Source organism: Tiliqua scincoides, chromosome 10 (genome assembly GCF_035046505.1).
Source record: "Tiliqua scincoides isolate rTilSci1 chromosome 10, rTilSci1.hap2, whole genome shotgun sequence".
NCBI classification, from domain to species: Eukaryota; Metazoa; Chordata; class Lepidosauria; order Squamata; family Scincidae; genus Tiliqua; species Tiliqua scincoides.
The window spans coordinates 19,075,796-19,091,073 of record NC_089830.1 but is presented as its reverse complement, the minus strand read 5'-3'; the positions used below and the strand labels follow the sequence as shown (position 1 = coordinate 19,091,073).

General features: G+C 49.4%; 1 protein-coding gene and 1 pseudogene across 1 annotated transcript in view; one reads left to right on the top strand and one right to left on the bottom strand.

Annotated features, from left to right (window-relative positions):
- Positions 1–680: 680 nt before the first annotated feature.
- LUZP1 (leucine zipper protein 1) overlaps positions 681–15,278 on the bottom strand; it is a 60,213-nt gene continuing 45,615 nt past the window's right edge. Inside the window, exons 2-4 of the mRNA XM_066639060.1 lie at positions 11,610–14,908; positions 3,335–3,528; positions 681–2,753 (exon numbers count right to left, since the gene is read on the bottom strand). Coding sequence (XP_066495157.1) covers positions 3,346–3,528; positions 11,610–14,777 — 3,351 coding nt within the window. The 5' untranslated portion in view covers positions 14,778–14,908 and the 3' untranslated portion in view covers positions 681–2,753; positions 3,335–3,345. The remainder of the gene's footprint in view (positions 2,754–3,334; positions 3,529–11,609; positions 14,909–15,278) is intronic.
- On the top strand, positions 11,357–11,472 carry LOC136661823 (5S ribosomal RNA; annotated as a pseudogene).

The following is a 15,278-nucleotide window of genomic DNA, read 5'->3' as shown; positions in this document are numbered from 1 at the left end:
ATCAAAAACCGGCATAGACAGGGGGGTCTAGGAACCATAAGAAGCCTTGGTTATAAATTCTAAAGGTTTAGCACGTTAAGGGGAAGCCTTACCAGGAAGGTAAGTTACCCCAGTCTTTGCAAAGGAGAGGCAGTTGTCATTAGCTTCTATGTATGAGGGAGACCGAAAATCAAAATATGCAAGTCGGTGCCCAGTCCCTTGGAGTTGCCTCTCTCCACCTCAAGCCAAAGGCAACTCTGAAAAAGATTGTCTTATTAGCTCTAGTAGTTCATAGGGCTTGCAATTAAGCTTGTGTGTGGGGTGTGTTTACTCTTGCAGGGAGGGGTGGGGCAGGATCGCAGGCCAGCCTTTCTCAAGGGAATAAGGTTGCACCCTCAGACCTCCCATCAAACAAAGATCAGGGAAGCTGGCCTGCGTTCAGGGGCGAGCGGAGTGCTGGTTTGCTCTCTGCACAAGGAGAGAAGCTGGTCCTATGCGGTGGCGTAGCTGGAGGGGGGACGGAGCATTCAGCCTGGCAGGGAGCCTCAGTAGGGTGGGCAAGCGGCCCCTCCCTCCAGAGCCATTCCCGCCAGGGGGAGCTGTACGCTGGGAATGGCTCCGAAGGAAGGGGCCGCTTGCCCTCCCTGCTGAGGCTCCCTGACAGACTGAGTGCTCCGCCCCCCCTCCAACTATGCCACCGGTCCTATGGCTTTGAATAAGAAGGATGAGAGTGTACTACCACCATCACCTTCCTGAGAGGTATAAGAAAGGGGGAAGACCTGCTAGCCCTGCTCTCTCCCAGGACGAAGGGCATTCAGGATCTTTCCCAGTAGAACTGAAAATCTAAAAAGCAGAGCTCCAGTTTTTTAGATCCAGGTCTTGGCGACACTACACAGTAAACACAAAGCCACTCCATCCTACTTCTGTTCACTTCCTAAGGCTAGCACAAGATGAGGAGGGAGTATTCCAGGAGTATTAAGGGGAAGGTGTGTGTGTGTGTGTGTGTGTGTTTAACCCCTTCCCTGCCCATTGATTCTCTTCCCCTTCCCTCAGTTCCATACCCAGCTGCCTTTTGAGGCCTGAAGGAAGCCCAGTTCTGGGGGGAGAATCTTTGGGCAAGGGTTGAATTAAGCTCTTCCCTTCCCCACTGATTGGGTCCTACAAATCACCTTATTACCATTAACTGCCAAGGGTGTTGATCTCTCGTTAAAGGACGGTGTCTCTCGTTAAAGGATGCTCGGCCATGGTCACTGCTTGATGACTGGAGCTGGGGGTGGCAACGGTCATGTGCCCAAAGCTGATCTGATGCCACAGGTAGGGAAATCATACCTTCTCCTATTGCCTCAAACGCTGTCCTTTTCAGTGCCACTAATTTATATGTCCAACCACAAGCTGTCACATGATGTACGCACATGTGGGTGGAGACCTAGTGACGGTGGGGGGAGTGGATAATGGAGACCTGGCTAGCACAGCAGCATCTAAAGCCTTATTGCACCAATGCACGGGGAAGACAGCTAAAAGGAGTCCTGTGTGTGAGGCTGCCGGGGCAGCAGTGGGTTCAAGGTTCAAGTCTGACTCAAGGGGTGGAAGAGGGAGGGCCATGTGCCGCCGGAGGAGTCTTCACTGGTCCCTTTGCACAAGCAAGTGAAGAGTGAGGTAGCAGAAACAAAGGAGTGTCGTCGTCTGTCCCCCCCACTGCCATCCCAGGAGGTGCCTAGTGACAGCCCCTGCTGCTGGACAAAAAAGTGGCCCAGACGGAGGCCTCAAGCTGGTAGTTCAAGTAATATGTCGAGGACTTCTAGGAGCAAGCAAGAGACCTCCAGAAGGCTCCCCATAGGACCAGCATGGCAATTGGCTGGGAGGTCTTGGTTTTTCCACTTCCTGTGCCTTAGCTAGCTCAGCTGGTGGTTTGCAAAGTCCAAGTTTCCTCATTTGGAAGCTCCAGGAGCTGGAGAGGACCTTGCTATGGAGAAGGGGAGCCAAGGCTTCCAGAATCGAGAGGCTGGAGCGAGGGAGCCGAGGAGAGGGCTGCTTCCGCCACCTGCACTCTGGTGGGAAGATGACTGCTAGTTGATTGCTTGCAGGTGGGGCCAAGCTGGATGTAGTGCAGGCAGGGTGGGGAGAGGCTGCAGCGGCTCAGAAGCAATGGCCTGGAAGCCTGGCCCCTGGGCTTGCACACGATGCATCCTGCACAGCTGGGGCAAAATTCTTCAGGATCAAGAGTGCTTCTTTGTGCCTTCCTCACAAGGCCGAGCAGGTTGTGGCAGCTGGTTTCAGGCAGAATGAAAAAAAAAATCCATGGAAAACATCTGTATACTTCTCCTGGCTCCCAGCTTGATGCAGGTTCCGGGCTCCTTGAGGGTCTGCAGTTTGAAGGGCGGTTTGCAGCTCTCCTGTCCTGCGAACTCTTTGCAGTGGTTACAAATTTAAAAACTCTGGCCTCTCCAGAAAGTCCCACCGGCAGAGGGCCCGGCCCCCTAGCTCTGAGGGCTTGGCTTCCTTGATCCAAAGACCCCGTCAGTCACACGTCCTGGTCCAAGCTCCATCCGATTACAGAGTAGGGTTCCCCTGAGCGAAGTCTCTGCAGCCTCCTCAGGGAGGAGAAGGAAAATGCAAAGCCACCCAAGGCTGGGAAAAAGGACCTTGAGAGCTAAAAAGGTTGAAAGTCGCACACTGCAGGTGCCCCTGTGGTGGTCTGGCTGCAGGAAAGGCCAATGTAGAGGAGGAGGATGAAGCTCAGCTTCTAGAGGTCATGCAGCTGGACTGGGGCAGACCTTGGGTGGGGAGAGAGAAAAGAGCCGTTGGACGCAAGTGGACAAGAAATAGTTTTTATACATAGAGAAAGCCCTCCTAGATGAGGATAGAGACACCCTGTTTTTCCTCCAGTGACCAGCCAGACACCTCTGAGACACCCAGGAGGAGGAAATTTTGCAGACGAGATCTGGGTAACACTGTCCTCAGTAATGCAGCAAGCAGTGTAGGACTTGCCAGCTGAAGTCACAGCTCAAGCACTCTGATGTGCAAAAGTAACATGGCACAACTGGGCGTTGAGCCTTGTGTCAATTCTGCAAGCAGGGCCAGCTGATGACACTGTTCACTTGTGCAATTTCCCTCCTCAAAAAACCCAGTGCAGGTCAGAAGTGGTACAGTCCTCTCAAAACTGCACCATTTGACCAACTCAATATGTGACTCTACTCATAGGCACTTTCCACAAGCAGGGGAACATACGAACAGCCCCGCTGGATCAGGCCATAGGCCCATCTAGTCCAGCTTCCTGTATCTCATAGCGGCCCACCAAATGGGAACAAGGATCTCCCATTAAAACTGTGCGTGCGCAAACATGCTCCGGTCTCACCCTTGGTCTGATCAGTGGTCTTCCACGTAACTTTTGGACCAGAGTGTTCGCTCTTCTGCCCTGCTGCCTGAGAGCTGGTGGTGTAGCTCCAGCTTGGAGTCCGGCCTCTTCCTTGGAGTCTCGGCCCAGGTAAGCTGCTCAGAGGAGCCAAACTGTTTTCTTCTGGAACTGCGAACAAACTCTCTGTTTTCTTCCTGTACCAAAACCGGGGGGGGAGGGGAAAGGTAGGGGACTTTAATATGGTTGGAGCCCAGCTAGAGCTGCTTCCAGCTGAGCAGTGGGTAAGAAATGATGTCCCACTCCTCCTCCCCCCACCCCCTTCGCTACCACTTGTGGTGCCCAAGGCTGCCTGTCTCATTTCCCCTCAGCAAATCTAGCAAAAACTGTCACATCAATACTGTGCTGAGATGGGGCTATATCCCATTGCAACCACTGGTGAGCTCCTAAAAGTGTCTAGCGTAGGGGTTTCAAACATAAGGTCCACAGGCTGGATGTGGTCCCTGGAAGCTCTTTATCAAGCCCCTGTGATAACTGGACTCTCCCGGTAGTGTCCTTTTCAGCAGCGCCACTTCTACTGAGGCTCTCGGAGGGAGAGATGGACGGAGGTCTCAGAAGGCAAGGAACAAAACAGGGGAAGGGGCAGACCAAGAGGGGTGAGAGAAGGAGATGGTGCTCGGAGAGCCCAATTATCACACAAGCCATGGAGGGATAGTTCACCCTGCACATGCCTGATCTCGGAAGCTAAGCAGCGTCAGGCCTGGTTAGTACTTGGATGGGAGACCGCCTGGGAATACCGGGTGCTGTAGGCTTATACCATAGTCTTTCGAGACTGAAGGTTGCCAACCAACCATCCTTTCAGCACTCCTTCTGCCAAGGTGTCACTTCACAGTCCACCTCTCACCTGCCGATCTACGTGACACTATGATGCAAGAGGTGCTGCTTGAAAGGATTGGCCCACATGATAACTGGGCTTGAAAACGTGATCAAGATTTGCACCTTTTCTCTTCCGTCATTTGCAGTTAATGAGTGCCTATGTGAGAACAAGCTGCTTATTTCTGGCCATCATCTGCTTAATGACATCACGTCCTGCTTAATGATGTCATTTCTGGCCCACAGCAGGCACCATGATGGCTATTCGGCCCACAATATGAACCGAGTTTGATACCCCTGCTGTAGTGGGCCAAAATGCAGGCGAGAAATAAGTTTACCCAAGAGGCAGGCAGGTTGGGATGCTCAACGATGAGGAAGCGAGGGAGACTTGTTAACTACATGGCAACTACATGCAGGCTACAAAATGTAGTAGAAGAATGGACTTCAGGCTGAGAGATCACATTTTTCTAACACTGCCTTCTGCCGTTAATGTCCACAAAAAGGAAACTAGCACAGCTGGCAAAGGAGGTGAGCCAGACTGTACCCCCACTGCGTGAGTTTTCATTTTGCAAGGAGTTTTATTTACATGGCAGAACAATCAAAAGCGGTATGTTCTACTTGTCACTTGCATGGGTCTATTCCAGTGTTTCTCAAACTGTAGGTCAGGACCCACTAGGTGGGTCATGGGCCATTTTCAGGTGGGTCCCCATTCATTTCAATATTTTATTTTTAACGTATTAGACTTGATGCTCCCATGGTATGTGACTGCATTTGGGGAAATGTTACAGATCTGTCCTTTGAACAGGCTACTATGGATATGCTTTGAACAATGATAGTAAATGGGACTTACTCCTGGGTAGGATTGCAGCCTAGGATAGGTCAAAAAATTTTCTGCTTGATTATGTCGCTTCTGGTCATGACATCACTTCCAGCGGGACCTGGCAGATTCTCAGCCTAAAAAGTGGGTCCCGGTGCTAAAGGTTTGAGAAAGTCTAGTCCAGGGGTGTCCAAACCCCGGCCCTGGGGCCACATGCAGCCCTCGAGGCCTCTCAATGCGGCCCTCAGGGAGCCCCCAGTCTCCAATGAGCCTCTGGAGATTTGTTGGAGCCCTCACTGGCCCGATGCAACTGCTATCAGCGTGAGGGCGACTGTTTGACCTCTTGCATGAGCTGTGGGATGAGGGCTTCCTCCGCTGCTTGCTGTTTCAGGTCTGTGATGCAGTAGCGGCAGCAAAGGAAAGGCCAGCCTTGCATTGTGCAAGGCCTTTATAGGCCATGAGCTATTTCAAGACCTTCATTCATTCATATAAGTTCATCTTTAATATATTCATTTATGTAAACTTATGTAAATTTATTCAAATTTGAAATTTAATTCTTTTTTTTCCTCAGCCCCCAACACAGTGTCAGAAAGATGATGTGGCCCTCCTGCCAAAAACTTTGGACACCCCTGGTCTAGTCCATTCTTCCCTCTCATTTTCCTACAGCCCTTGCCAGGGCACTCTTCAGATAGTGTTCTCAAAGCATAGAATTTGGTACAGAGTTGCCGCATCTGAGATCCTGAAAATCTTTGTAAAAAAAGTACATTTCTAGTCCTTATGACAGCCATGATGCTGTTGTATTGCTAGGAGTGGATATAATGAACAGCAGTTTTACTGATTGTTTTATTGATCAATTTTATAAAAGTTGTCATTTTATTAAGTAAGCACTGTATGCACCAAAGGTCTCGAAAGGCAGGAGAGATCAAGCTGAGTTCAACCCCTACTTCTTTAGCCAGAGGTGTAAGTAGGGCAGAACCTGAGTGGCACCTGCCTCAGGCACTACGCTAAGGGAGGTCACACATTAATGCCCCTCAGCCTCCACCCTGGTTGGCAACCCTCAGTCTCGAAAGACTATGGTATAAGCCTACAGCGCCAGATATTCCCAGGCGGTCTCCCATCCAAGTACTAACCAGGCCTGACCCTGCTTAGCTTCCGAGATCAGGCATGTGCAAGGTAGCAGTAGGAAGTGCTGGTGACTTTGAGCCAACCCCCCCGTTCCTTCTTCTTTAAACAGAACCCTCCGCAGAAGAAGAAATGGGGGTGCGAAGCCACAGCAGAAAGAGCTCCTCTCTCTGTGAAGAACCCAGAAGTGACATCACTGACCCGCATGCTAGAGCGATGCAGTACGCCTCCGTCCTTAGCCGTGGAGCTAAATGGCTAATTAACCTTGGGTCAGCTGACATCTCTTGGCCCAAACTATTTCCCATAAGGGTAAAAAAGGGGGGGGGAGAAACTGGGAGACCCACCACTGCTGCCCTCTGCCCTGAGCTTCCTTTGAGGAAGGGCAGAGCAGAACTGCAACTCAATAAAAAGCCTCATGCCACCGAATGTTGTACTTACAGCCCACCACCAGCAAAGGGCGCTATTGCACCAACCCAGCCTGCAGCTGTGACAGCATTTGAGGACAGCAGCCAAACCCAGAAAAAGTTCAAAAACCATTCCAGATGCGTTCTTTGAGATCGCGGCTCTTTAAGCAACGCACGTAGATTTTTAATTGCCACCTTCTGCTTTCTTAAGGGGCGGGGGGGGGGAACTGGGAGACCCACCACGCTGGATGGTTGCAGGTTTTCCTTCTGCACTGTTCTGCACTGAAGGAGGTCCCTTCTGCAACTGTTCTACACATTTCATTTTAAGAATCTGCTGTCATCAGGATTATTGCTTGTAATACTCCTAATTTTTGAATATGTAAGCCAGGGGTGCTCACACGTTTTTGGCTCGAGAGCTACTTTGAAACCCAGCAAGGCCCGGAGATCTACCAGAGTTTTTTTTACAATGTTCGCGCCATCATAACATTTATGTGTACAATGTACGTTGGTGTACCTTGAGCCCCACTGAGTATAACAGGACTTACTCCTGAGTAGACATGCCTAGGATTAGGCTGTGAGGCTGCAATCCTAGCCACACTTACCTGGGAGTAAGCCCCATTGAGTACAATGGGCCTTACTCCCGGCGTTTCCTCCCAGAGGCACCTGAAGGGGGGGGTCGGCACTCCGCGATCTACTCATTTTGCCTTGCGATCTACCGGTAGATCGCGATCCACCTATTGAGCACCCCTGATGTAAGCAATGATGAACTCCAAAGTAGTTCCCACTGCAAGAGACTGGGGAAGCGCAGGCCTTCCCAGTGGCGTAGCTCATGAATATGTAGCCCAGTGCGGAGCTCAGAATGATGCCCCAGAAGTGATGTCACAACCGGAAGTGACATCATGCCTGGGCTTTTTAAAAAGTGCAAATTGAGGGGAAACCTGCCTTCTTCCCCCCAGCAGTTCATCACCCACCTGATGGTATAGCTAAGGCATCTATTAGCTACCTGGGATCAAAGGAGATTCTGTAGCCTCCCCTTCATTAAATTTAGTTAAGTAAATAAATAAAAAAGTGTGCCCCTTATTGGTTATTGCTAGGGTGAAGAGGGATGGTTATTCTCTACCTGCTAAATAAAAGAGAAGCACTGCTTGAAAAAGTGCCTCTTTACCAGTTAGCAGGAATAACTGTATTATAATACATGGAAATGAGAGCCGATTCATATTAATACCTTATTGGTGCCATGCAGTATCATACTAACATCTCATTGGCTCTCAGAACAATCAGTCTCATAGGTCAGTTCTGAGTTAAAGAAATCTGCTTTTTGTTCCTTAAGGCAGTTGTGTTTTCATTTTCTGGTTAATTGGCCATAACTTTTGATAGAATACAGATATTCTAATGTGGTTTGTTGCATTGCATTCTGCATTAAATTACCTTTCCAATGATATATAACATGATGGTATTATTTGTACATACCAAGATTTTCACAATTTTTGCCACTAGTGACAAGTTGAGCTTGATGCCCCCCTAAAGCTTGTTGCCCGGTGTGACTGCTACGCCACTGGGCCTTCCCTGGAGAAGATCTGTATCCTCAGAAGCACCAAGAAAGGAGGCAGCTGCAAACTTTCTCCTCTCCAGCCTGGTTTCTCCATCCACTCTTTCCCCTCACCTCCTATGACTAGGATGTCTCCAGCCTTGCCCCAGTAAAGGTGAGTGGGTTACAGTGAATGGGGGGAGGGCAAGGGGAGGGAACCAGTAGAGGAAAATCAATGTTTCCAAAAGAGAAAGCTAGGGTCTTGGAACTCCCAAATCTGGAACTTAAAAGCTGCTATCTCAAAAGCAGGCCCATCAAACTTACATCAACAGCTACCATTATGTATGGTAACCCTTTTTTAAAAAAACTATGGAACTCCTTGCCACATGATGTGGTGATGACTCCTGGCCAAGATACCTTTAAAAGGATATTGGACAGATTTCTGGAGGAAAAGTCCATCACAAGTTACAAGCCATGATGAGTACATGTAACCTCCAGGTTTTAGAAGTAGGCTATCTCTGAATGCCAGATTCAAGTGAGTGGGAACAGGATGCAGGTCTCTTGTTGTCTTGTGTGCTACCTCAGGCATCTGGTTGGCCATGGACTAGGTCAGCCTTTAGCCTGATCCAGCGGAGTTCTTATGGCTAACTGATAGATGCCACCTTTCCCCCCAAAAGTCCCCTGGGAATGATGCTATGTGACATGACATAATTCCCTGGCAACTTCTGGAAAAGGGAAAAAACCGGCCGCTGGATGCCCATTTGAGCGCCTACCACTGCCTGTAGCCCCCCCTTTAAGCCCCCAAATTGCCTTTCCCATTTTTTGCCACTTACAAAATGGGGATGGTGAGATGGATCATGTTGGCTCAGCTCTTGGCGCTGACTGTTGGATTATCTCTGCCCTAGATCCCCAGTTACTTGAGATCACCCAATACTTTTTAGAGGTTTCTCAAGACTTGAATTTCCGTGGCACCCACAAAGGTCACTACTTCCAAAAGTGAGCATTCAGTGGACACATGGTCTGAAGGCGCATGACCCTTGCTGAAGCTAAGCTGCACCGGATGGGAGATGCCCAAGCAACACTACATGTGCCGCCATGAGTTCCACCATGGAAGGAGAGGCAGGATGTTGTCCCAAGACTCACAGTAGAGCTTTCAGATTTAGGGGATGCTCGGCTTGTTTTCGTTTTCGACTGACAAGGCGGCCTTTAGACGCAGTTCTCTTAGGAAAAGCTTCCTGCCTGTGACAGTATTGGGGCAACGGAAGGAACTGGCTAAGAGAGTCACAGGATATTTATAGTCCAGGTTCTGAAGACAGACAGCAGAGCTGGTTTGGGTGTAACATGCACTCCCTCCCTGACTGCATTCTAGGTGATAAAACCACCAGAAGGAATTAAAATTTCCATTCTGCTGACATACTTCTGGGGCATTCGGATCCCATCCCATTAGTGTTAACTAACAGTGTAAGCATAATTACACGAGGGTAATTAATTACATTTGCACCCTTCTTTTTTCAGCCAAGAGAGACTCTCCAAGTGGTCTAAACATTAATGTCTACAAACAGGTATGGTTTATTAGGGAGTATATGAAGGTGTTTATGGGGATAGGGGACATTTTATCCAGGCCAGAGATGCTGGGCTGGGTTGCAAACTCATTGCCATGGTTGGGGAGAAAAAGACGAAGGGCACAATCCTAACCCTTTATGTCAGTACTTTCCAGCACTGGCATAGCGGTGCCAATGGGATGTGTGCTGCATCCTGCAGTTGGGTGTCACTCAGGGAGTCCTCCTCAAAGTAAGGGAATGTTTGTTCCCTTACCTCAGAGCTGCTTTGTCCTTATGTCAGTGCTGGAAAGCTGAAAAGCACTGACATAAGTGGTTAGGATCACGCCCTAAATTGCAGACCATGCCTAAGGAAGTGCAAGCAAACTTCACTGCCCTGCATCTATGTGGGGGTCCACACTTAAAGCTAAGAAACAGCATCGTTATAGAACAGTGCTAGCCCATGCTGTGGTGGAAGGAGGAGGTCCACGTTGTATGGCACACCCCAGGACTAGAGAGAGGGAGGTCTGGCTCAGACAATCATGAACAAGTATGCTTCTCTGTTGGGCTTGCACTTTCTCCCCTTGCATATCCAAGGTGGAGTCAAAAAGCTTCCACTTTCAAACCAAGTCACAGTTCCCTGCTGTATCCAAAACTCAAGAGAACTGTGGTTTGTTAAAACAACCATAATTATCCCGTTGATAATTTTAGTTTTGGAGATCATCTGAACTGACCCAGCAAAGTGTATTGCTTTATGTGACATTCTCTTATATATCTTATATAAGCCCTAGAGCTCCTTCGTTCCTACTGATATTTCTAACTTTCTTTGAATACAACCCTCACTCTATTTCTGGGGGTCATGGGATTCTGCTTAGGACCCCATGACTTGCAAACACAGGACAAAAGGCCCTAAGCTGATTCCCTGTTGCCAAGCTCAGAGACCCTGTAAGAGCTGATCCTGAGATGAGCCAAGGTGGAGGTCCACATTCCCCCAAATCTCTTTTCTTATAATGTCTCCCGATTCAATTCAACACACTTATTTTAACGGTGAAAGCCTAGATGGCTTGGGACCTATCTTAATGACAGTCTGCCCCACTATGGGTTACTTTTCCAGCAAGATCAAGCATATACTCATTTTTAAAATAAGTAAAAAATAATAAGCTTAAACAATGCTTTTACTAACTGCTCAAAGTGCTTTAAAAATCTCAACAATTCTTGCAACACTCCAAGAAAGGCCTGTATATATACTATTCCAGTGGTTCTCACACATTTAGCACCAGGACCCACTTTTTAGAATGAAAATCTGTCAGGACCCACTGGCAGTGACATCAAGCAGGACAATTTTTAACAATCCTAGGCTGCAATCCTACCCACACTTGCCCAGGAATAAGTCCCATTTACTATCCTTGTTAAAAGAATATACATAGTAGCTGTTAAAAGTACAGGTCTGTAACATTTCACCAAATGCAGTCACAGACTTGATGCTGTCAAGGTATAATATATTAAAAATAAAATATTGAAATTAATGGGGACCCACCTGAAATCGGCTCACAACCCACCTAGTGGGTCCTGACCCATAGTTTGAGAAGCACTGTACTATCCTTATATTATAGTGTGTGTGCCTCCACTTGGTTTAACAATATTACCTTCCCCACCTTGATTTAAGATGACAAAGGGCTGCATCTGAGACCTAATCATAACTAAACTTCCTTCGTCATGAGTAAGTTCCAGTGAAATCAGTGGGACTTAGTCATGACCCTGCACATGCCTGATCTCGTCTGATCTCAGAAGCTAAGCAGGGTCAGGCCTGGTTAGTACTTGGATGGGAAACCACCTGGGAATACCGGGTGCTGTAGGCTTATACCATAGTCTTTCGAGACTGAAGGTTGCCAACCATTCAAACTTCTTTTATCATGACTGGCTAAAACTGAGGGTACAACACCCAAAGTGTTCAGAACCTCTGGATTAAAATTAAGAGAACAGAGTGGACACTTACCGGTGATGCTGTGCTATTCCAGCTGGACGGCGTCACGGGATTGTTGACGCAGCCCCTCTGACTGATGATCTCTGATGCACTTAAGTTACTTTTGCTCCTTCTAGAGTCCAATTCTGGAGTGTTCCAAGAGTTTACAGAGGCACTGGCCCTTCTGGAATTCTGCTCGATGGTGTATATGCGTGCACTAGTGCCTTCTGGTTTGGAAGGGTCCGTGGAGGACCTATATGGATTTCTTGGGGCGGAATTCCCAACCGCTTTGGTCTCTGAATCTTCTAAAGACTGCAACCCCCGCCTGTTTCTCCACCGGTCTCCGCTTCTCAGCGTGACGTGCTTGGTCCCCAACGAGTTGGTCTCCACCGTGCTGTGGCTCTTCCAATTGATTGCGTCCACGGCCGGATCGCTGTTCCTCTCAATGGCTTCCGACGGTTTTATCGTAATACTGCTTTTCGAGACGACCGTCTCGCCCCTGCTCCGTGGAAGGGGCTCCCCATTATTTTCAGGCTCCGGTAACTTCAGGGTGATATTGCTCTTGTTGATTGAGATCTCGTAAGGTGTGCTGGTTGGGTTGGCGCCCGGTGAGAGGTCGTTTGGAATGACTCTCATGCTGCAGGTGGATGATGTTTGCTGCTGCTGCTCCTTGGAGGTTTCACTGGTGCTGGTCCTTGGGGTAACTGGCTCAGATGGGTAGATGGTGATGCTGCTTGTCATCTTGTGCGAAACCGTTTTCAAGACACAGTGCTGTTTGTCCAAGCCGGCTTCCAGCGCTGGGCCCAAACCACCCATGATTTCTTTCACGTCCTTTTCCACAATCGCTGGCTTGATGATGGCTCTAGACCTCAGAGCTTCTCTTTCATTCAGTGCCCTTCTGCATCTCAACCCTGTCGCGGAGGCCGCTGTTCTGGGCAACCTGCCGGTTTCCTCTTCGCCACAGGCATTTTTATCATTTTCAAAGGGAGATGTTCGGACAGGACCCCTGGCGCCTCCAAACTCTCTGGAAACTGGTTCCCTTTTCATCCCTAAATCCACAGAACTGGCTGTGATTTTCCCAATCTCTTCGCCGGTATTGAATTTATCTTGGCCACTGGGCTTGATAGCTTTGGATCTTGTGGAAGAAGATTTCAGACCGACTTCATTAGTGTTGCCTGCTAAGGCAGCCATCTGATCAACTTCTTCCTTCCTCGTAGTTGAGACACCCTGCAGGAGATCCTCCTGGCTCCTGGAGATGAGCCAAGACTTGGACAGAGGTAAGGGCTTCGAGGCTTCCAGCTGAGAATCCGTGCACTCTTTTTCTCGGGAGCCGAGGACCTTTGCGACATTCTCTTCCATGGGTTGCCTACGAGAGGAGGACGAAGGTGCGACTTCCGTCTTTGAGCAGGTGGGCTCAGCAGCCAATGTTTCTGAAGGAAGGTGGTGTCGGTAAGACAAGCCGGCTCCGTTGGATGCCCCACGACTACTCTTTGAGATGTGAGCTTCTGCCAAAAGAACGGTTGTTTCTGGGAGATTCGTCTTGGAGAAAGACGAGGCCGCCGTTTCCGCTTTGCTCTGCTTTTCCTCGAGCGCACTGGACTTGCAGTGATGGGCATCGCTGAACGGCTGGGATGCCTTCTCTACTTTACTCCTCAAAGCGCTCTCGCTCTTGGGTTTCGATGGTGCCTTCCAAGACTTCTGCTCCTGCGCTGCAGGTGGGTAACGGCTCAGCACAGATGGCTGCTCCCTTGGCTTCTTCACCTCGGCTGATGGGGTGCTCCCATCCTTCTGGTGCACACCCGGGGTTGACTTCTCTTCAGTCCTCTTGGCATCGGTTGCGACCGCATCCAACAATGCCAACGTACTCGACGCTTTGGCCGCTCTCCTGCTGTTCAAATTCGGGCTTGGGACCCTCTTGCTGCTTTGGCTGCAGCTTTCATTACTGAACGAGAACTCACGGTGATGGACCCTGTCCCGTCGGTGCTGAGGCGAAAGCTCCCGGGACTTATGCTTCGAAACCGTTGACTCCATAAACGCCAGTCGGTGTCTGGGTCTGTTGTGCCTCACTCGGCCGGGCAAGCTTACCTCCTCTGCGTCAGCCTCCCCGTTCTCCAGCTCTTTCTGCTTTTTCATCTGAGCTCTCATCTCGTCCAGCTGGTCTAAGAGGAGCTTATTTTTATTCTGCTCGCTTAAGTAGCTGTCGTGCAAGTCGTTATTTTTGGCCCTGAGGGTCTTCAGCTCTTCCTCCAAAGACTCAAAACGTTTGATCTGCGTCTTGAGCCTCTCGATTTCTTGGTTGAGGTCTTTCACCTTGTTGTCTTCTTGGTTCTTGTTCTTCTGGTTCTCAGATTTGTTTCGGGTTTCGTTCTCCACCAGTTTGAGGTAGTCCAAGCTCCCCTTCCTCCTGGTTTCTTTGGAGGACAGCGCCGGACCCGTCATGTCAACTTCGATTCTCAGGTCATTCCTCTCAAGGATACTGTTGGATGATCTCTCCAGCAGGTTCGACGCGTTCCGCGTTTGATCCGCCCGGTTCAGTTTGTTGTTCTGCTCCAGCTTTTGCGTCAGCTCCTGGATGAGCTTCTCGTTCTGCTTCTCCTTCTCGGTGAAGTGCTTTCGCTCGTTCACAAAAACGAGGGCCAGCGACTTCAGCTTCTCCAGCTCGCTCACTAAACTCTGCTCCGTTTTATCCAGCTGGTCTTCGGACTGCTCCAGCTCTTTCACTTTCGCCCGGAGCACCTCCAGCTCCGTGGAAATTTTCTTGGTCAGGTTCTTCTCCTCGTTGAGGCTGAGGCACAGTTGGGTACAGTCGTTCTTGCTCCGCCCAAAGGCCTCCTCCAGTTTCTCCAGCTCCGCCATCCGCTTCTGAAGCCTCTCGATTTCCAGTTTCAGCTCCCGCGTAAGGCTCTCCTCTTCCTCGAGCTTCTCCTTCATCAACTGGCACAGCTCCTCCGCCTTCCTGATTTCCTCATCCTTGCCTTCTATCTTCAGGACCCTTTTCCGTAGAGCTTCCACGTCGGCCAGCATGCTGGAGTTGCTACCTTCAGCCTGGATAACTTTGTCCTGCAAATCCAGGAGCTCATCCTCAGCCTTCTGGAGGTTTTTGGTTGCTTCCTCGAGCTCATCCAGGCGACGACTGAGACTCTGCAGCTTGAAACGTAAATGGCGATTGGAGGTCTCCTTATAGGTTGAGTATTCTGCCATGTTTGGGCCTGGGGTGTTTTTTGGGGGGGGTGGTCTTTAATTCTTCAGAGGGGAGACAGGATTTTTCCCCCCCTAAAAACGCTTTATTTTTCTCTTTGTTTCATAGAGCTTCTTGGGGAGACAACTTGCACCTGGAAAAGAAAGCAGAAAGTGAGCATGGGAGACAGGGAAAAGCTTCGAACCTTATTCATGAAAGGAAATAGGAACGAAGTGAAAGACTAAGGCGACCCTAGACCTAACAGTGCCTAATATTTAAAACACCTTGCAAGTAGAAAATTAGCTCATCAGGGACAGTGCCCCCTGGTTAGATTGTCCCCTGATGAGAAGTTATTGCAAGAGGGAGCATTTAAAAGTGGCACTGCCCCCCCCCGCCATCTGAAATGGTACAATCCACTCCACTGCAGCCAGTGGCAATGGCAGGTGTTGCATTTCAGCATCTTAAGTCCAGCCCCAGAGACCAAACTGCTACATTTTCACACACAGTATCTGACTAAGCCAGCA